Below are 24,018 nucleotides of genomic sequence, written 5' to 3'. Positions count from 1 at the left end.
GGCTAACATATATGGCAAAACAACGTTTGCGTGGTCAGCTAGTATTTTTATAATATAAACAATATGCAAGTACGTAGTTAGTAGTTTTTTTAAAACAATATACGTAATTAAGTAGGAAACAAATACGGTAAGTTGTTTTCACTAATATAAATACAAATATATTTACTTAAACTTTGTAATATTGTTGTATAATGTTAGTAGCATGACAAACGTGAATATTTTCATAATTCCACAGTTTAAAAAAGACAAATTGAAATAGATAAATAGATACACAATAATTAAGATAGACAACAGAAATTATCGATCTACATCATCAATTAAAACAGAACATTTTGAGAGCCCGTCCCGACGGGGAGCGGTCCCGTTAATCGTTGGACATGTCGGTTAACTGTACACTCGTAAAATGTTCAAATTGTTACCATTAACACCGAGATTGGCCGTAAAGACTGTACGCGGCTAATTTGGCGGTCTGTTCGTACCGGCAACGTTCGAAGTAAGGACAACTCGCGTTATTAACTGACCGAGTAATGTCCGAACGAAAAGTTTTACTTAATTTTTATGAACGGTGTGGTAGTCGTGGAATATCCGTGAAATAGTCGTGTATATTTTCGGTTATTTGTAGGCGTTTAACTTTTTTTATCTTCCTTTATTAAAGTTATTAGATATTCGATATATCGGATAAATCAGATGATAAATTTACACCCACATTACAGATTATAACATCATTCTGCGTGTGGGTTTTAATTGTTTATTCGAGAGGGAAAACTATAAAAATTTATACTTCAGTCAGACTATGTATGTATATGTATATAAAAATGCAATTTTATACAACAAGTCTAGAACAAAAGTTTACGAACACCAAAATAGAAAACGCTTCAAACCGCAAAGGATATTTAGTATTTATAAATTTATGTAATTTTTACAGGTCGTAAAGTAATAACGAGAAGGAAAAATAACAGGTATCAATATTAGCTGTCATATGTTACAGCAGTGACGTAGCAAACTTAATTTGCGCCCGGGGCACAATAGCTTTTTAGCAAATTCGAAAACCATATCATATATCCAGCAATTTTTTTGTTTTGCGGACCAGTTGGCGTCCCTTTGTGAGTAGCGCTGGGGCATGATGCCCCCTTGCCCTCCCCCCTCGCTACGCCACTGCGTTACAGTTATAATAACATATATTCATACAGTAGATATCTACTATTTACAAGTGTCCCACGGCTGGGCACAACCAACTTTTATATATTATTTCCTAATTTTTACACTAATTTCACTCATTATAATGAACCAATTTTCGGATTTTATTGCGGTTTATTAGGTTTTTAACCGACTTCCAAAAAAGGAGGAGGTTCTCAATTCGACTGTCTTTTTTTTTTTTTTTTTTTTTTATGTATGTTACATCAGAACTTTTGACCGGGTAGACCGATTTCGACAAATTTTATTTTAATCGAAAGGTGGTGTGTGCCAATTGGTCCCATTTAAATTTATTTGAGATCTAACAACTACTTTTCGAGTTATATCTAATAATGCGTTTTTACTTGACGCTTTTTTCGTCGACCTACGTTGTATTATACCGCATAACTTTCTACTGGAGGTACCGATTTTGATAATTCTTTTTTTGTTGGAAAGGGGATATCCCTAGTTTGGTACCGTGATAAGGAAACTAGGATCTGATGACGGGATCCCAAAGAAATCGAGGGAAACTCTCGAAAATCCGTAATAACTGTTTACTGGGTGTACCGATTTTGATAATTTTTAATTTAATCGAAAGCTGATGTTTATCATGTGGTCACATATAAATTTTATCGAGATCTGATAATTACTTTTTGAGTAATCTTTGATAACGCGTAGTTGCTTGACTATGTTTTCGTCGATCTACGTTGTATTACTTGTCGATGTAATTGAAGTCGGTTTTTTTTTCGTTTGCGAGCAAACACAATTATTTACATGCCTGACGTTTCGGATACTTTACAGTAACCATGTTCTCGGGAGGACTAACTTTTATAGATTAATAATAAATATTTACACAATACACACACGGTCGTCTGTTCCTAAAGTAAGCAACTTAATGCTTATGTTATAGGTTACAGCCGACTGGTATATAACTACATTTTTTTTTTCGATAAACATACTTATAAATAATATATATATAAATATATAAATAAATATTTATATTACACCCAGACCCGGGGTGAGAATCGAACCCACAACCCTCGGAGCAGAAAGCAGGGTCACTACAAACTGCGCCAACGGGCTAGTCGATTGAAGCTGAACCTACAATAATACAATTACTATTGGGATATTAACGTCGTCGCAATGTAATTTCTCGTAGTAATATTTCACAACAACCAAAGTCACGTCTAAAGGCTAGTCTTATAAAGGAAGGGATTAATACATGGCACTAGACAATAGCATCATCTATCCAAATGAAATGTCACGCTCTACGAGCGGGAGCTCTCAGTGTTCCAGGATACTCTTCTAGATAAATTTTAAGCGCGTTTACATTCTACAGATTCTGTATTTATTTGATCTCTCTGTAAATTCCCACTGCTGGTAATGGTGGTATTATATACATATAAAATGGGGTCTTATAGGATATAGGAGTAGGGTTAGAAATTAGATTAGATTGTTGGAGATTAGATTCTAGACCAGGGATCCCAAAATAAACGAAAACAGATATTTGGTTTGACAGGTTCTATAAATCTATCCTTATTGTTAAACACGATTTTTAAGATACTGTATAAGTTGTGCTACATATACCAACTGTTGAATGAAAAATTACTAATATTCTATTTTGACTAACATTCTTTTTAAGTTCCACATCCGCCATCGAAAAGGAAGGATCCTCCGACCAGACGGGTGTTGTGTCTGGCGGGACGGTTGTTGACGGGTTCTTGTATATATACTCAATCGCTCAGATAACTTTGATATCGCGATTTAGGATGCGTTAGTTTTCTCTAGTTTTGTATGTCACGAGATAGATGTCGCTACAGGACGTATGATTGTTGTACTTTTAGTAATCGACAAGTGATGGAAAAATGATGTCAAGTTAACTTTATCAACTGCAAAGTTTTTAATTAGTAAGTATTTTGTATCAATAGATTAAAAAAAATCAGAGATAGGAATTTCAAAAGTAATTTGATTATCGGAGTATTAGGCACCTACCAGTAAAATTTGGAAAAGAAGTCTCATGCTAGCAATAGAGACATTGAATAAGTATTTTTTCTATAAATATAATAGTGATAATGGATGTATAAAGCACGTGCATTATTGATAAAATCCCGTTCAGAGATCGTGTAAACGTGCTCCGTTTTTATGTCCCCAGTTTGCATAGAAACAGGTCGTAAACGGACTCAGAAGCATTTTCCCTTGAATTTTACGCTGAATGCACGTTTGTTTTCGAAATGCTAGAATTTTTGATTCCAATGCATACTTTATCAAGTTGCGACATCTTCGTTTCCTTATGTATGCGCTGTGTTGTCATTGTTTTAGATTTTATCATTTTAATGTCATAATGGTGATTGTTTGTTTGTTTATTTTGTAAATTGGTATAAAAGGGGTGCAGCTACTGTTATATTGCTATCAATTATATCAGGCATTTTAAGAATAGGGCCCACTAACTACTGATTATACCAGGTATCGTTCCATACTTTAATTTTTTTCCAGTTTGTATTCCGATCTCTATTTGTTCTTATTTTACTTTTTTGATTATGTATGTACGTATTATAAATACCTAATGTACATATTAAAAAGGAAAAATAAAACACACACACACTTGAATGTATTTCGTTTATTGTAGTGTGATATTTCTGCATCATTAAGCACAGTTTAAGCTTGTAATTCGAGTAGATAGAAATATAAAAAAAAAACATCTCTTGACTTCAGTTTTTGCCCACCCAGACAGTTATGAATCGAGTTAATGATGTGACTATAATGACTTCTCGATACTTGAAAGTGCTTGATAATGATAAGTCTTGCAATGACGATACATTGATTTATTTTGATACTAGGAAATATATATAGAAAATAATAATAGTAAAAATCTTGAACTTTCAAAAAGAAGGAGGTTTTCAAATCGGTTGACATTTTTTTTTCTTCGTGTTTTCTATTACGCCGAATTCTGATGCAATCTACGTCAGTCTTTTTTTGTTCGTTGCGGAATAGTTGCCATTCTGACCCATGAAAATTTGATTCAGTTTGGCTCGGTTGTTTTAATAAATTAATTAATTAATTAATTTTTGTTAACTTGGCTGATGTATGAAAATATTTTTTTTTGTGTACTATCTCATAACTTTTTACTAGGTGTACTGATTTGGATAATTCTTTTTTTATAGAAAGCTTGTCATCCAGTCTCATTTAAGAGAAGTACTTTTTAGTTATCACTAATAATTCATATTTACTTGACTTTTTTTTCGTTTACCAACGTTGTACTTGCATTACTTGTCGATGTAATTGAAGTCGGTTTTTTTATCATTTGCGAGTGATGATAATCTGAACTTTTGATGTATTAAGGATAGATATATTATAATCTGAACTTTTGATGTATTAAGGATAGGATATATTTAGTTATCGATATTTTTACGGGATTTCATTTAATTAAACTTGGTATTCGTATTGGCTAAGTCCCGCATAAATAAAAGAGAAATCTGCAATATTATGATCATATTTTATAATTTTTCTTTACATTTTATTCATCGTTATTAAATTGTAATTGATCTTTAGTTGTCAAATTAATTTTTTATTTTCTTTTTATTTCAATATCGTTCGTACTTTTTAATCAGTTTCTTGTTTTTTTTTTTTTTTTGTTACACTACGTATTCCGAATAAACTTTACCTTAATCCGCCAATTTCAAACAGTTATGTAAGCAAGAAAGCAATGTCGTTTTGTATGCGCGTCGTTTTCCGATATCCCCAGTGTAAACGCACGCTTGCAATTTTTATCAGAAGAAAGTTTATTAAATAACACTTAAGTTAATATTGTTAACGTGATTTTATTATAGATAAATTAACTATCTAAACAAAGTTTTCTATGACGGTATGAAGTCGTTTCGTCGTGAGAGGAAAAAAAGCAAACTTCGATAGTTGTCTCATCAGATATCGTTTTATTAATAAAGTTAGATACTTAACATTATAAAGTTTGTTATATAATACGATTTACTTATTAGAGTTCTTTTTTTATGTTTGTAATGTATCAATTAAATGTCCATATTGCGAATTTCATTTGTCACTCTTTCTAGTTCCTGGCAAATAGTACCTCGACACAAATAATGGCTAACTCTTCCCTAAAGTTCTCTTCAAAACACAATGGAAACAAACAATAATAGTACATAAAAATAAAACAAAAACAATATTTTCATCGATCAAATATTCACAACAGCGCGTAAAATATTTCAAATACAAAAGCAATTTTCTAACGCGAGTACATATTTCACTTTAAGAGGATAACGTATTATTCAAAACGGATGAATCGCTTGATTCTAGGTATAAATTGGCTGAGCCGTCGAGGAAACAAATGGAATGTTTCCAACAGATTTCGAAAGAAACGATAGAATTCAGGCGGCAGTATATTACGGACGAAGCTGGCCTTTATTTACTTGAGTAAATAACAACATATCCTGAATTTTAAATTGATCGATTTATAGTTAAGAAGTGAAAGTGAATTTTAATTTATCAATTCGTCGTATTAGAAATGTTATATTTGAATGTACTATTCATTCATTGGTCCTTAGTCCGTCTGTTGTAGACGATTTAGACAGTGTCAGACAGACACTGTGTCGCCTAGGACATTCTTCAGGAAAACGCAGAGTTGCCTAAGCTCTGCGCCATCCTCTCGACCTCACTGGCTAGGCCGACAGGAACGACGAGTCGATACGTGTGGAACCAGTTCGGCTGCAGGAGTCTTTGCATTTTAGAGCTATGCCACGAATGCTTGACGGAGACCCCATTCTGGGTTTCAAATGAAGTTTTCCTTCTCGAGGACCCTGATGATTTTGAGCCAGGTTTATCCCTCGGTCGCCTTTTACGACCACCACGGGAAGAAAGAGGGTGGTGCTATTCTACTCGGCCGAAACCACACAGGAATGTACTATTATTGTAATGTAGAAACCCAAAAGTTATATTTTAATTTATTTTTCTTAGTTTTAACTGAGGAAGGGCACAGCAGGAACTTTCCTGCTCAAAATATGGAGCAGCCCGACTGGGGAAGTACCTTAAACTTACAGAAGATCACAGCCAAATAATACTGCATTCAAGAAGTGTTGTGTTGCTGTTGGTGAGTAAGATGACCAGAGCTCCTGGGGGGATTGGGAATAGGGTTGGCAACGCGATTGCGATGCTTTTGGTGTTACAGACGTCTATAAGCTATGGTAACCTCGTTATATAAAAAAAGTTATTAAGGAATCTATTTCCAAACAATAGGTTTAATTCTGCTAATTTATTATGAGGGTTTTCACAGGGTATTTGGGCACCATTTTCCTTTCTAATTTACGTTAGTGACTCTGCAGACCAAAATTATTCAATTAAATTTTCTATGACCCTTTTATTTCATTAAATGCATCATGTTTCTACAAAGTACCACTTGCACACAATGTATCTTATGAAATATAATATATAATTTAACTTTCTTCTTTTCTTTAACTCGGAGCAAGTACACGAGCGTGCAGTTCCCATAAGTATTACCTAGATGCCAATAATGACATTATTTCCACTACTGAGATAGAATACCAAAGTGTTCTAGTGTTCATTTCCAGCCAATTCTCCTGGCTTCTGATTGCGCTCACGTTCCGATTTCATTTCGGAGGGCATTTGTGGCTGCATTTCGTAATATAGATATTAAACTTCACCATTGCCTGTCTGGATCTTTATAATTTATGACTTTAGTTTTGAAATAATTTGCATTTTAGTTTTGTATATTTCATTAGTGCAGTTATCGGACTGCGGAAGTTTGGGTTATTAAATTAGTTACGAGTTTCAGAATTTCCGTAGTTTGGAAATGAAATTTAATATAGGTCTATACTCAGTTAGAGGACAAAAAAGACGAATTAACCTACCACATATTAAACGTAAAAAAGATACCATAAACTCATTAAAGCTGACATTTGTACCATTTAATGTTTCAGCTGTAATTTTAACAATATAATGAAACTTTGTGATGAAATGTACCCATTTAAAATGAAGAACAAACGTGTTTTAGGAACAAACTTACGAACGAAATCCTGAAACGCAGTCGAGTAACTTAAACAGTTATCGGTAACGGCGGTTGAACTTCGGGGTAGGTAAACAGGGGCATAAATTTGCCACCCAATTTAAACTTCTCAGAAAATAACCCCAGAACACCATTAATACCGCATTCGCAGTGAAGAGATTCTTTCTTATTTAAAATTTCATCAGTTTTATAAATTTGCAATTTGAAGTTTAAATACATATATTTAAGTTTTTCTTACCTTTGTACGAATGATACTTTTCACTAAAAAAATAAATGTTTCTCAATTCTACAAACTAGAATATCAACTAAAACATCAAAAAATAATCAAGAATCAAAAAAATCATTATTTATATACTAACACATTTCAACACAAGGATTTTTATAATTAAACCATTTCTAAATATTTTATTTAAAAATGTTATCTCTAATTAAAGCAACATTTTAAAAATCAAAAACTCTTCGTCGATGAGTACCTATCAAAAACTCCACTAAGCTGGCGTGTCAAACGAATTTTAATATCGGTACAAGTTTTAATAAAATTTTACGAGGGCTCGTGACTCGTGTTACACTAGTTGAGGGCAGTTTGAATTTCGTTTGGAATACAAGTTTTAACGACTTTTTTTCAATATAATATTGCGTGTCGCTATGTTTTTTGATAAATAATACTTTCAGTTATAAATAAAATATATATATTTTATTATTATTATTCGTCAGCTACATAAACACGAGGGCGACTCATTGTGTAATAGGCGAGCAGTCGGCATTGTTTTTTTCACTAGGGATTTCATTACAGCCTATACAGTCCACTGCTGGACATAGGCCTCCACAAGTTTACGCCAAAAATAACGTGAACTCATGTGTTTTGCCCATAGTCACCACGCTGGGCAGGCGGGTTGGTGACCGTAGTACTGGCTTTGTCGCACCGAAGACGCTGCTGCCCGTCTTCGGCCTGTGTATTTCAAAGCCAGCAGTTGGATGGTTATCCCGCCATCGGTCGGCTTCTTAAGTTCCAAGGTGGTTGTGGAACCCTGTTATCCCTTAGTCGCCTCTTACGACACCCACGGAAAGAGAGGGGGTGGCTAAATTATTTAGTGCCGTAGCCACACAGCACTTCTTCTTTTCACTAGGGATTAGGGAACACAATTGTCTAAGCAAGGCCCGCCCCAGCTATCCATCCTCTCCTTTATTTTCATCCTAGCCTATCAACACCAGGAGATTTGGCACCAGTTGTGTCCAGGAGCTAAAACCAGTAAAAGTACAACCGCATTGCCGACCTATTATGCGTTTGCCACTTCCACTGTCAACATAATGTATTCCCCAGGAGCTTTGACTACCATACTCACGGTAGGACTCAACACAATAAGAGAGTACTGTTATTTAGCTTTGTCAAACTTTCCCAGGTAAGGTTTAGCTACTTTCCCAGTTCGGCTGCTAAAGATTTTGAGCTACTATGTTCTATAAACACTCGTACATGGAAAATATCAAATAAATAAATCATATTTTTACTAAATAATCTTTTTCTCAAACGACAGTATAAAAATCTCTAGCGATCGACGTAGTTAACACAGTACTTGACGAACTTTCTTGTAATCTGAAGTCTGAAAGGCACTGTAATGCAGCGTTGTATCATCTTAGTATAAGAATCACGCTCAACACACTAGTGATAAGCGGTTTTTGGCGACATAAACTAGTAAAATATTTCATATAACTTTGCTGCTCTACCGTACCTCAGTAGAATAAACATATCTAACACAGGAAAGCTATAACTTACTTACTTTACCTTTATGAAAACTTACCCTCGAAACATGTTGATTTAATTGGGAAAATTTTGTAAAGTAATGATATTTAGAAGATCAACAAGTCTCGACTAAGAGAGTAAGGATATTATTTATTACAATCCTTGATAAATACCAAACGATTTGAATATTTTTATTATACAAGCAATAAGCATTATCCGACGTCACAGAACGCTATTTGAGTTAAGTGTGCAAGTTTTTCTATAACCGGAGGGCGTCCGGGTTCGCTGTTGTGTTAAATTAGCGAGACGACGACTAAGCACGAAATATGTACGAATGTCTAAACACCCTACGAAATTACTGAGATTTAACGAATCATAGAAGAATCTTTACTACAACTGTATTACACACTTCGATTTTCTTCAAAACTATATGAAATAGTAAAAAAAAATATCTTTTTGATATTTTTGAAATGTAATTCAAATTAAATCAAAATTTAATATAGTATTGTAAATTTAAAATTATAAATAAATCAAAGTGTGAATCAAAATGTAAAAGCATATAAAAACTTAAAATAAATACATTTTTTTTATTTCGTAAATGGGTATAATTTCTCTGTTAAGACGCGGTATACGGAGCTGCATTGAAATAGTTTCCGGTAGTTTGCTGAAAGGCTTAAGAATCGAGTTTCCAGCGCATCGTCACGTAACGCAATAAACTGAGATAAGCCTGGTATAAAGTCGGAGCGACCAGCGATACCTAAGCTATATAAGAAAGTAAGTAAGCGATACATTTAATAAGAAAATATATGCACGAACAACTTTATACATACTGGGTGAGAGGCATGCATCTTTGAGTTTGTAACATTAATTAATTCCATTCAATATTATTAATTATAAAATGTAGGTACCTGTTTAATATCATTTAAAACATCGCTAAAAATCTGGTTTAAACGGCTATTGGCGAATAAAATATAGCCTAGCGAGAAATTTAACAGCCAATTCATTCGCTATTTATTTTTTTATAGAAAAGTACATAGTCATAAAATAACTTTTATGCATTAAACAGATGAGCGAAGGTAGTTTATAGTCGAATCTCCCACTAATAATCAAAAAAACAAAAGCAAATGTCAAATTTGTCATTACAGAGCGTTGTTCATAGAAATAGAGCCAGTATATAAGCTGTAATCGTTTTTAATCGCTGAAGCGCATGCCTTGCGCTGTATCAACATTATATGTTGCATTGCCATACATCGCGCCGGACGTCGAGGCCATTAAGCGAGCTTAGCGTCAGTTTTATAGGCCGCCGACTTGAACGCCGGCGAACAGCGTTTTATAGACCATGCTTTTAACGACTTTGAAAATATTGTTGCAACTTTTAAAACGTTTTATCGAAACGTTTATAAAATATTTAAAAATGTAAATATTTATTATTATAATATTATAAATACGTTAATTCAGTTTATTTTTATCTTGTCAATAGCCTTTTATGCCTACTACTTAATAAAATTAAGTACATAAAATTCGCAATCAAATAAATGATTACACAATACCATATATACAGTCTGTTTCGAAAGCTCAGTTAAAAAAATAATACTTATTATATTATTCAAACCTAAAAATTAATTTATTTTAGCAGCCCTCATAAGCACTACATTTATTTTAATACATTAATTATAATGAAACAATTTTTTTGGATTTTATCACGTCAAGTAAAACCTAATAAACCGCGATAAAATGTGAAAAATCTGTTTCATTATAATGAGTGAAATTCGCGTTAACATTTGAAAACAATAATTTATTATAGTTAATATTTTCACATTCTATCAGCGATTTAGAATATAAATTATGCATAGAAGAATCGGTAAGGAACTCCGCAGTTACTCTTTTTACAAAAAAAATTGTTTTATTATACGGTAAAATTAAAATTACCTCAATAACCTAACCAAGTAGAATAGTACGTATCTCCGTACCGCGTGCCCATAGTGTTGCGTCAAACACATCGGCGATGTGCACTCACGATCGATGCACTGCGACTGCGCAGTGGGCAGGTCGCCGCACCCGTGACGTAACGGCCGCCTTGTGGACGCTTGCATGCGATACTTACCCAGTTTTCAGGTTATGTTAACGTATGATTTTGTGGTATTGATTTAGGGTTTTTCAATTTTATATGTTTGGATTTTAGGTCATATTTTATTAAGATTTTTTCTTATTAGAACACTATCAATTGTATTTATAATAAAAGATGAAAAAACTTACTAAAATATTTCTAAACCATTACTGTGCAAGTCGGGCGACTACACGCGCGGCGCGACGCGGCGTCGTTTCATTTGATATTACATTACATATCTCCTAAATTACACGACAAAATTAAATGCTACATGACAAGTTTATCTTTAAAAAATTGCTTTGTTGATGTTGCATTTTCCCACATGATTAACATCAGGGTTAATATATATTATTATTTATCTTGTTTTTTTTTTTTTTTTTTTTTTTTTTTTATTTCACTTAACTAATTATTTCACTTAACGGTCAAGATTGAGCCTGTAACATTCCACTGGTTTCCACTGGTCTATTCTACCTCCTGCTGTTAAAGGCAATTCATAACTTATTCGCAGGATAAACTCTATCCATAACCCGTGAAACAAACCCATAAATAAGTAAATAACGGATTTGATTTTATAAACATGGATAACAGCTGTTCAAGTTATACTTAACTCGATTCACGCTCGGAAGAATCAATGAATCAATCGGTCATGCAATATTAACGGTCATCTTTGATTCGTTACCTATGTTATGTAATATTAGATACATGAGTTTGACATTTTATGTTTTGTGATGTTACAGTAGCTATAATAATAACTAGTTCACAAGTTCTCCGGAACGTTTAATAATTTAAATATATAATATTGTTAATAATATATAACTTATGTTATATATTATTAACAATATTATTTAGGTTTTTTGTTATATACGGTTTCTTATGTACATTATCACTTAAATTATGATTTTATCCGATTTAGTCCGTTTAATACGCTAGCATTTTTACATTTTATTTAACAAAATCACAATTATAACGATAGTTCAGAGTAAATTCTATATAATATTAATTTATTATTAATAAATTTTATATAATATTAAAAAAATAACCATAGAGCACTTTCGGTAATCTTACGTAGATCGACAGATAGTCGGTCACTACTATTATATACAAAATTATATATTATCAATATTTAAATCTCACAAGCAATTAATCGATGTGTTCAAGCGTGACAGACAAACAAACAAATTCACTTTCACAATAACAATAATGAACATAACATGTACTATCTATACTAATATCATAAAGAGGAAAGATTTGATTGTTTGTTTGTTTGCATTGAATAGGCTCCGATACTACTGTACCGATTTGGAAAATTCTTTCACTATTGGGAAGTTACACTATCCGCGGATGACAGAGGCTATTTTATATTTTCAAAAAAAAGTGAAAAAAAAATATTTTGAAATTTTTGTTAAATACCCGTGCGAAGCTGGGGCGGGACGCTAGTATACACAACTAAAGTTACTCAATTAATTAATAATTATGACTTGTATATTTCGTTACCGCCATCGTTAATTTTCGTGATCTTTTTTTAAATACATATTAACACACAATGTGTACATTTGATTGCACTTAAAGTTTGATGCAGTGACTCGTATACAGTTTTCAACGGTAGACTTATCTCTAAGACAGATCTCTTAATATCGTAAAGCGTGTTAAAAATCTAAAAATAAATATTATTTTTGCATTTATTATTTGGGTATTGGAACGCGCTATTTCAATAAAATAATACTAATAAAAACAAAACAAAAAACCCGCCTGCGTGAAGAACAACTAATAGAAAATCAACTGAAAAAGCTGGAACAAGATAAAAATTCAATAATTACACAAAGCCAGCGAAATAAATCGAAACAATATCAAACATTTACTGTACACTTAAAAATATCAATACTGTAGTCCTTCAAAATTTTATGCAACATCGTATATAACATGCAGTCATGGAGACATGCACAAAGAGAATGATTTGACTTATACCTACTTCAATTTCGGAGCGGGTCGCTAGTATGAAATAAATGAATTAATAACATTATCACTCAATTGACTAAGCTCATACTAATTAAAAATGTTAACGTTACGTGTATTTGTATTACTAACCTAATCATAAACAAAATACACGAACAATGTTTAAAAAAAATGTATTCCAACGTATGATATTAAATATTACCAGCGCTGTTCACGCTCCAGCGCGTTAATGAATTGATGTGTAGAGTAACGGTACTGCCATGTGTTTGAACATGTAACAACACAATGCGCAAGGTTGTCCAAACATTGACGAAGTTATACATATAATTATTACTTGCAACTTATTTTAAATTTAATTTTTATTTAAGTAAAACTTCTTTACGTACGCTTGCCTTGGGGAGCAAGCTGGTGAATGCGTTACGAGATAGTTACGAAAAGTATGATCGGGCGAGGCGAACGGAAGTTTTTTTTTTTTATATCACTAGGTCGGCAAACAAGCGTACGGCTCACCTGATGGTAAGCGATTACCGTAGCTTAAAGACACCTGCAACACCAGAAGCATCGCAAGCGCGTTGCCGACCCAATCCCTAATCCCCCCAGAAGCTCTGGTCACCTTACTCACCAACAGGAACACAATACTGCTTGAAAACAGTATTATTTTGCTGTGATCTTCTGTAAGATCGAGGTACTACCGCAGTCGGGCTGCTCCATATTTTGAGCAGGAAATTCCTGCTGTGCCCTACCTCAATTAAAAGTTGTGAGGGAGATTATAAGTTAGATGGATTTAAAGAAGTTTTACTTCAGTCATTTGGTCTAAAGCACACTCGTTTTTAAGTAACAAAATCAATGGAAAATCCTATTTGAATGAATGTTTTTTATTTTACTCTTTCACGCAAAAACTATAGAACTGATTTTAATGCAACTTTGTACATTGAAAGCCGAAGATCCTGAACAACACATAGACTAATTTTTAGATCGACGTTTCTATGGAATCGAAAATTACATAAGTAGCACCACAAGGCGCAGCTAGAAGAACATAAACCAACAAACTTTTCGCGCTTTAAATGGTACAAAACTGGTGTAGTGCTGAGAAAAAAAGTAAAACAAATATAAGCGAAAAAATACTAAACTTAATTATAGCGATAAGTAAACTGTGAAAAAAGTATATGTTATCTTTAAGCCTTGTAATGATGATAATAGCTATTTAAAAATTATTTATTTAAATTTCATTCAAAATATTTCACTATCAAGTACGGAAGTTTATAGGAGTTGGTTTGTTATGTTTATATTCACATCACTATTAAAAGATATCCCACTCATCTTTTTAAGATTTTTTCCATTTTATGGGATATTGTTGAAATCATATGTGTCTTTTTGGAACTATTGCAATTGCGAACCAGAGTTCACAAACTATTTAAATTGTTAAACAAAGGTTACAAATAAGCAAAATATTACGGTTCTTCTACGAAGTGGTGTAGACTCATTGAAGTGACAGACATAGGACACATGCATGGGACTTTAGTCCTGTTTCAGCTGAAGCTGAGCCACTTCCTATTGCCTATTCAAATTTTATATTTTGTCAAATTTTAATACGTTTTAATGTATGTTATATTTTCATGTTTCTTTAATGTATGTTTACTTAACGTGTTATTTTAACTTGTATATATGTGGGAATAAATTCATTTTATTACTTTATTATTATTACACAGTCTGGTAAGAAAGGAATACGCATTATCACTAATGCTCGCAAGAATCAGCAAAGAGAATATATACATTTTTGTACGTTCCTTGTTCTGATTTGAGTGTATCTTCCAGCTAGTCTCCAAATCATGCCTCGTTAAGCACGTTAATCTATCGGTACATGTAGTTATAATAGACGTGTGATAACAAATCTTGTTAGCTCCACTTGTTCTCCTATATGCTAATGAGATACAATTTTTAATACCGCTAGTGTAGAAAATATCACGGTCTGCCTTATTATAAGCGGTTATCCTATCGACATTTCAAACTTACTCACTACGGAAACAGAGTACTAGTTGAAAGCAGTATTATTTAGCTGTGATGTCCTATGAGATTGAGGTACTTCCCCAGTCGGACTCCGAGACAAAATTAAAAGAATATTTTGAGCCACACAGGCCTAATTTCCTTTGTGTTGTACTTGCCGCTGAGTTCAAAGCATTATTGTGGCCCTTAAAGTCCTAAAAATATGACGTGGAAGGCAAAACTATGATTTTAGAACTTTACTTTCAGCCTACAGAACCTACTGTCGCTTTCGGCGCGTGCGGCGTGGTGTCACGATGTGTAGACTCTGGAGGCTGAATGTATGGTTTTAAAATAATAAATTCAGCCTCCTGAGCCTACATTGGGTATGTAAGCTATTATGCTTCAAAGCCGAAACAAATAATTTATGTCTCTTTACCGTCATATCGGTTATTGAGGCTCGAAATATTCTTTTCATTTTGTCTCGCGAGTGCATTAGATTTTGAGGAAGGTGTATTGTCTATACTCTTCTCAATAAAATAATAATGATGGCATTTTTGATGTACAGCAGGAATTTCCTGCTCAAAATCTGGAGCAGCCCGACTGGGGTAGTACCTCGACCTTACAGAAGATCACAGCTAAATAATACTGTTTTCAAGCAGTATTGTGTTCCTGTTGGTGAGTAAGGTGACCAGAGCTCCTGGATTGGGGATTGGGTCGGCAACGCACTTGCGATGCTTCTGGTGTTACAGGCGTCTAAGCTACGGTAATCTCTTACCATCAGGTGCTTGTGCAGGTGAGCCGTACGCTTGTTTGCCGACCTATTGATATAAAAAAATCCCAATTGTGGAGCACTGAGGAAGTTTCATTTCAACACAAAAACGGATCAGTAACCCCGTGGGTGAAATCGTGCCATTTAAATGTTTATATAAAACTAGATTAATAGTGTTTTTCATGTTAACTACTATAGCTTGTTAGTCATTAATTGTTTCAGCCATGAACTTAACATTTAAAGTTATTCCAACTATCGACGTTCGGGGAACGAGTCGTTCGTGCGTCACCAAGCGCTGCATTCCTTTTTGCTTCTGAATCACGAGATGTGTCAAGGGCTGTTGTTGTATTAAATTATTTGTTGTATTAAGTTACTGTAATATAATGAAATGTTTTTGTTTTATTAAAACAGTAAAATGTGACTTCAAAGTAGGTGCAATTGTGACGGAAATGAAACAATATAATTAACACATAGAAGTACATTCCATTTCTAGGTTATATAAAAAAAATGATGATGATGATAAAAAATTGGTTGAATAGAAACAGTTTAAGCACAGGATAGGTTCAAAACTAAACTTCTATCATAATGTATGTAAACAAAGTGCGTGACACTTCATTTGAGTAGTTATTAATATAATTTGTTATTGTTCTTTGATGTATATTTCATCCGTGATAGGTTGCTATGGAGCTGTTTTTTCATACTAAGCAATTGTGAGAATTATGTTGTAATTGTAAATATTTAAATAATAGAGATTATTAAGAACTGGTGAAACAATAGCTTTAAATGTTGTTTCACTTTTCAGGTTAGTTTGTAAATAATTTAATATTAAATAATGTTTTGTAAAATTAGTTTATATGATAAAAAAAACATCTCTTTTTAGAGCAATCAATTAGAGTTTTATTGTTCACCTTAATATCCAAAGGGTAAATATAAATTAAGACATTATGTGTTTTGTTACTGAAAAAAATGATGTGTGTGTTTTGGATAAGGTTTTCGGATTATGATATTTTTTGGGGATCATTCGGACAATTATTCCCATTTTAGGCAACTACAGAATTGATTCCCTAAATGAAATAACTTGAAAACGGCTAGTGGAGGTACAGATCAAAAAGTAAATAGCGCGATAGTTATACATTTTTTATGAAAATAAATTTTAAATTAATCTATTCATTTTGTAATAAAAAAAAATTGTCTGTAAAACGATAGATGTAGGCTTTATAGTTTACGACTTTTCTTTTTTCTTTGTTATTAAAAATAAGTTCAGCAATATGTGAACAGAAAGTTATCAGAATACATAAACAAGATCGCTATCGACCCCTACACTAAAAATGCATATATAACAGAACCCTTTACCAAAGTTAGGGGTGTAATGCCCTACGCGTCATGTCACTAACCCCTTTGACCCTGCGTTATACAAAACTCTTAATCCGTTGCAATAAAATTCAAATCGATTTTGCGTAGAATTCGTTTAAATACTGGCTAAGCACAATTTTTTTTTTTAATTAACTATACCAATAAGTATTTGTATCTGGTATGAACTTAACCAGCCTGTAAACAAACCATTGCTGGGAAACGGCTTCGATTCCATAATTATAGAGAAGAGTTCAGCCCATATTCTATATTTGCTTTATTGCGGGTAGTTGGATAATTTTCCTACTACGATTATTATCGGTTGCTATCAGTCGTCTATCATAACAATTGAAAGCAACATATTTCAACAATATATTTTCTGCGTAAAAAAAAATGCGTTAAGAATCATCCTGCGTTAAGAATTTTATGAATAGCTACAGTTACACACTAAACTTGATTTTATTGAAAGATTGAGTATTGAATATTCTATTTGATGATTCTGAATGATCGCTTTATTTGAATACCTTGAAAGTGGGACAAAAACTTATGCGCCTATACATTGTCCTAGCCGTGGAACTTTTAGTAATTACTTACAGTACTAACGCTTGATTAATTTGAAGAACTAAAGAAAATTAGTCAAAAATGTATGTTGTATAACTCCAATGCGACAGTCACAAGTTCAAAAGGTCAAGCTTGCGAGAAACATATGATATTATAAATATTTGTAAATAAAATTAATAATTTCAATATGTCTGCCAAAAGATCTTGGAACGTTTTTCTAGGTCATTCGTGAATCATTCGAAGTTTTCTGTTGGCGTTTTAGGAATCGAATTAATGTTTGTATAGGGCTTTAGTTTGTTGAGGTCTGAGTGTTTGTGCTTGTGTTTGTGTTGAGTGTTTCCGGATTCCTGCCAGAATTTTTATTTCACTTCTTCATACTGAACTGACAGGAGAGAATAGTTCTTGTTTTTGTTTTAATTATTATTTAATATCTTTTTGTGTTTACGGAAGTACAATATAGAGAAAAATAATGTAAACGAAAATTTACAGTTTTAAACTTTATAATTATCGTTAGTATGTCAAATAGAGGTAATAGTTTGTATCCTTGCCTTGGCCAGAACCATTAAATATATTTTTGACTTTATTAGGACCCAGTCTTATTGTTTATACCAAATATATTGTGAATACAAAATAAAGTTTTTAATATTTTTACTAATTGCAAACCAAAAATTTTAATTATTTTATTTTGTATTAACAGTCAAACGAACAAAACATAATATTAACAAAATAAAAAAAAATACATGTTTATAAATAGGTACTCTATAAATCTTGAATCGTAAAAGGTAATAGCTATTATCCAATTCAATTAAATTCAACTTTTCATACTTTTAATGACAAGAATTGAAAAATTGTAAGAATCTTTTGTATTTCCGTACAATGCCGGATGAACTCGACTAACAGTCAGGAAGCGCATACCCTTGGACGTCGTCCAGATAAGTCCTAGAGCTTTGCATTTCAAAGTAGGACTTGATAACACTATTTAGGTCAGGATTTTGTGTAGTACTTTCAGATATGGGAATGTGAGGTTCAAAAAGTTAGTATATATATTTCGTATGGTTTGCAACCTAAGTATTTGTAAAATATATAACTCTTTTTATCTATATTCTATAGACTGTGGCTGCAATCTTTCTATTGTTCTGTTGCAATAATTTAGATGTGGCTACTGTCGTATTATCAAGAGTACATATACATTTATTTTTTGTGTGTACCTTACACTGCTGAATTTTAGTACCTATTTGCTACAGTACAATGGTAGTCAAATTCATCAACTGAAATGGTACCTAATAACCGTTTACTTTTCAGTTATGTGTTAATTATATCTTAAATATTATTTTCGTACCACTTGCTTAAAAAAGTGACATTCTATGCCACAATAATTGTTTGCTCGCAAACGAAAAAAAAACCGACTTCAATTACATCGACGAGTAATACAACGTAGATCGACGAAAAAATAGTCAATTAACTACGCGTTATCAAAGATTACTCAAAAAGTAGTTGTTAGATCTCAAATAAATTTAAATGGGACCAAATGACACACACCACCTTTCGATTAAAAGAAAATTTGTCGAAATCGCTTCACCCAATCAAAAGTTCTGAAGTAACATATATAAAAAAAAGAAAAAAAAATACAGTCGAATTGAGAAACTCCTTCTTTTTTGGAAGTCGGTTAAAAAGCGAACATAACAATAGTCATTTTTAATCTGCAAAAAAACAGGGAAAGAAAATTGTACTGAATTTCATTCATCCTCTAGGGGGAGGGAAACGCAATACAAAAGAGCAAATGACCAGACTACATGAATCATTTGTGTGAGCTAAACAAAGGCGTGTCATGAACCTGAGACCGCCAACAACAACAATCACTATTGAGACCGCTGTGCCAACCCGTCCTCAAAGGGACCTTAATTATATGTAAAATCATTTTATTTCGTCTCTAAATTATTGGACCTAGTAGTAAGTATCTCCGATAAGTAATTGGGAAGACTTAGTTTGATTAATACTAGTAATTAAGCTTTTATAAATAAAAAGATATTAAAGAAAAAAAATCGGCCAATTGCGCGTAAGACTCGCGCAACGAACAAAAATTATATAAATATTTTTATTATATAATGTAACTAAAAATTTATGCTTTTTTGTAATTTTTCCTTTATCTGTGCTATTAAAACGTTGCTTCGTACCAAATTTCAAAATTCTGAGTTCACGGGTAAGTACCCTGTAGGTATAAATTCCCTTGGAAGTATCGAAAATTTGAAACATAAACAGCTGTATCTTTTGATTGCGTTAGCTTAGAAGTTTGATTTTTTCACAGCTCTAAAGGGCAAGGATTTGAGTATTTGATATGAATTTCAGCTTGATACTTCCACGTGTCCCTGAGAAAAACGGTCTTGACAAACGAACAACAAAGTAATCCTATAAGGGGTCCGTTTTTTCTTTTGAGGTACGAAACCCTAAAAATTGAGTAATTATTTTGAGTAGTTATTTTCACTCGGTGTACATATATTATCGATATATATAGTTTATACGACATTTATAAATTGAACTACAGTATCAACTTCATCTTTTTTCATCGTAGTAAACGATGGTTAAACGTGTAAAATACACGTAGACGATTTTTTTCACTTCAAACTCACGACATTTCTTTGTTCCAATTTTATCGATATTCGTCGATTTATCGAATATATACATAAATCGACATAATTATTCTAGAGCATCCCTTTCTGTCTTATTCGTCGTAGAAGCAACGCTAACTAAACTTAACTAGACTTACCTTCTATTGTCGAGATAATTGTCGTAGTCTAGAGGCATGTCTTTGTCGTCATGCATGTCGTAGAGGTCGCTGTAGATCGCGGACTCGAGGCGAGCCGGGTCCAAGTGGTAGTTTGGATTCTCGTACGAGAGTAAACCATTCTCTGTTGACAATAAACATGTATTTAATAATTTATACACTCTTTGGAAGCACTGAAGTGGATTTACATAACAATAATACATGATTTACGTATAAAGCTTTTAAAGTGAAATATATATATATATATTATATACATAATTTCTCAACGTAAATTTGCCGGAATTATACGTGGTATATTTTGGCACTATGTAAAGGCTTTATTGTGGTGAATACATTTGAGCATCATTATACACACAGTAAAGTTCTTACAAAACGAATCAAACCTTTAAAACTTTATCAAAAGCCTAAAAGACCTTAATGGATATAATATGATTGTCGTAATAACATAATGTCAGCTAAATTTAAAAGTAATTGCTTAATAACACCTTTCCTAGTATAACAAACTTGAAAGGTAAGGCATAAAGGTTATTATAAAACTATTACTTAACCGACAAATAAACTAAGTACATACATAATTGTATGTTTACTTAATAAATACATTACTATTGATGTTAACTATTTGATGTAAATTTTTATGTAAGTTTGATTTATTTGATTTCACATAAAAGAAATCTAGAGAACGTTGTAGCCATTATAGTACATGGGTAGATTATTTTGGGTAGTTGGTTGTTGGTTTTTAGCCTATCAACTTTCGTAGTAAATAGTCTTTTTACCCGACTGCCAAGGAAGGGTTATGTTTTTCGCGCGTATCTTGTATGTATGTATGTGTGTATATTTGTATGTAATATTCTTTACTACATCATATTTCCAGAACCACTGAACGGATTTACATAATTGAGGTATCGTTAGGTTCGTCTTAGCTGCTCAAGTGTTCTTAGATAGGTGGCATTAAAAAAAAATCAAAAATGGCGGCTGCGCGAAGGCATTTTAGTTAATGAAAAAAATTTTTTTTCCTCGAATACTACAATATAGGTATCAAATTGAAGGGCACAATACAAGGATTTTAAAAAGGTATATCATGATTATTATTACCGTAATACTAATAAAGAAATACAATATTAAAGTTTAAAAAATGTGGACTTTGCTCTTTCCCACGCCTATGCCATGCCAAACTCGCCTCCTAGGCGACGATCAACTTCGGGGTGTAGCTTTTCTAATAAAATACAATGGTTAAAAAAACATACAATTAAAATTACAAATAAAAATTAATAAATGTCACTCCAATTTACAATTACATTAATAAAATCAATAACAAATACATAATACCAAATACAAACAAATAATTTTAATAATAATTTCATTATATTAAAACTTATACTTGTTGACTTAAGCAGTCACCTATTTGCTAAAAGTCAGGCTTACGTTGCTTTGAGCAGAGTGTGAGATCTTTCTCCGGGCTTGCTATCAGTTCTCTTGACCCTAAACAATTACTTAATCAACCACATGATGTAAACTGTTTTAATGAATTGAACCGATAACGTAATTTGTCTGACTAAAAAGACATAAATAAAATAATAATTAAAAATAAACAAAAAAACCCGCCTGCGTGAAGAATAACTGATAGAAAATCAACTGAAAAAGCTGGAACAAGATAAAAATTCAATATGCACACAAATTCAGCGAAATAAATAGAAACAATATCAAACATTTTGTGCTGTACATTTAAAATATATTAATACGGTAGTCCTTCGAAACTTTATGCAACGTCGTAGATAATATGCAGTCGGAGGCATGAAATTGAAGGATAATGTGTAAATGAGCATGTCTCCGACAGCATTTTATGTACGACGTTGCATAAAGTTTCGAAGGACTACCGTATTAATATATTTTAAATGTACAGCACAAAATGTTTGATATTGTTTCTATTTATTTCGCTGAATTTGTGTGCATATTGAATTTTTATCTTGTTCCAGCTTTTTCAGTTGATTTTCTATCAGTTATTCTTCACGCAGGCGGGTTTTTTTGTTTATTTTTAATTATTATTAAAACGAATTACTGTGCTTGGATAATTTTGTACAATTTGATGTTTAAGATTTCTGTGGTGGAATCGTAAGTCATAAAGCGAGGTTTTAAAGCCTTTAAACTTGCCGACTAGAAAAAAGGTCAGGCTCAACCAGATCATGTATCTGGACCGGATCAGGATAGAATGAGGCATGTCAAATCCGGCAAGCTCTATCAGGACCAGGTCTGGTCCAGACAAGGACAGCCTGATGTAAAATATAATCAAGTATATGGTAAGACATACTGGATCAGGACCCGGTCCGGTCCAGATCAGGATAGCCTGATGTAAAATATAATCAAGCATGGTAAGGCATACTGGATCAGGACCCGGTCCGGTCCAGATCAGGATAGCCCGAAATAAATTACGCGAACTGAGCCTGAATCGCGCTATTAATGTTTTTAAGCGCATTTAGTATATATACAGTTATCAGGACAGTCTAACAGATAGTCCATTTCTACACAGTAGAGCAGTCGTAAGTAATAGGAAATAGTTAATTAGTAGTTAATTATTAAAAGTTAATAAATAAAATTTAATTAATATCTAATAATAATTAATTACCAACATAAAAATAAATAAAAATAATTAATATTTAAAGAAAAAACATAAATAAATAATACATTGGAAAAATATACGGAAATAAATATCATAATAATTATGTTAAGTAACATATTTATAATATCAATTCGCTTTTTTTTGTTAAAAATTTTTTTTAAGAATATACATTTGTGTTTTTTAAAAGGACCGGACCGAACCAGCTGATCAGGATGAGATGAAATCTCATCTCATCATAATGTAATTGTCATATTACTCTATATTTATAAGTCAACTCTGCATTTTTAAGTAAGATACGAAATTAAAATTGGATTAATTAAGTAAAAAAATCAAAAAAAAAAACAAGTGTGCTTTAGATTACACGACTAAAGTAAACTTGCGGAAACGTAACTCTCTCTCTTTCTATCTCCGCTAATTTATATCTCTTCTCAACTTCCGTTCGCCTCACCCGATCACACTTTTCGTAACGCTCTCGTCATGCATTTACCAGCTTATTCCCCAAGTCAAGCGTGCGTAAAGAAATTCTACTTCAACAATAAAAAATATAAATTATCCACACATTAATTGTATTGTACCGTCTGTCTGTCCTTGCTAAAAGTAATTACCTACTTAATAACCCAGTCGCGACATGCCAGCGCTTGTCCGGCTTCAGGTAATGTAACGCCGAAGCCAGATAAACGATTTCATGGCGTTATACAACAGTAGCATAAGGCGATAAGCCTGATAGGCAGACTGCCTACACGTCGTTGTCAAAAAGCCTATTGGAATATCGGGTTTCCTGTCTGCATGATATTGTATTGTATGCAACAACTTTAATGACAAGCCCGTTGGCGTAGCTTGGGTGTGATAAATATGTATTTAATTAGTATTCATTGACGTACAAAAAAAAAATTATAACTATAACAGCTGTTACCTGTAATACAAGCATTATGCTACTTATCATAGAAATGGGTGACC

At 32.7% G+C, this 24,018-nt stretch overlaps 1 protein-coding gene across 1 annotated transcript in view; it reads right to left on the bottom strand.

Moving 5' to 3' along the window:
- LOC123662906 (protein Fe65 homolog) overlaps window positions 1-24,018 on the bottom strand; it is a 79,984-nt gene that overhangs the window by 9,211 nt on the left and 46,755 nt on the right. Inside the window, exon 2 of the mRNA XM_045597683.1 lies at window positions 20,430-20,571. Coding sequence (XP_045453639.1) covers window positions 20,430-20,571 — 142 coding nt within the window. The remainder of the gene's footprint in view (window positions 1-20,429; window positions 20,572-24,018) is intronic.

This window comes from Melitaea cinxia, chromosome 19 (assembly GCF_905220565.1).
Source record: "Melitaea cinxia chromosome 19, ilMelCinx1.1, whole genome shotgun sequence".
NCBI lineage: Eukaryota > Metazoa > Arthropoda > Insecta > Lepidoptera > Nymphalidae > Melitaea > Melitaea cinxia.
This window is presented reverse-complemented; position numbering and strand designations above follow the sequence as displayed.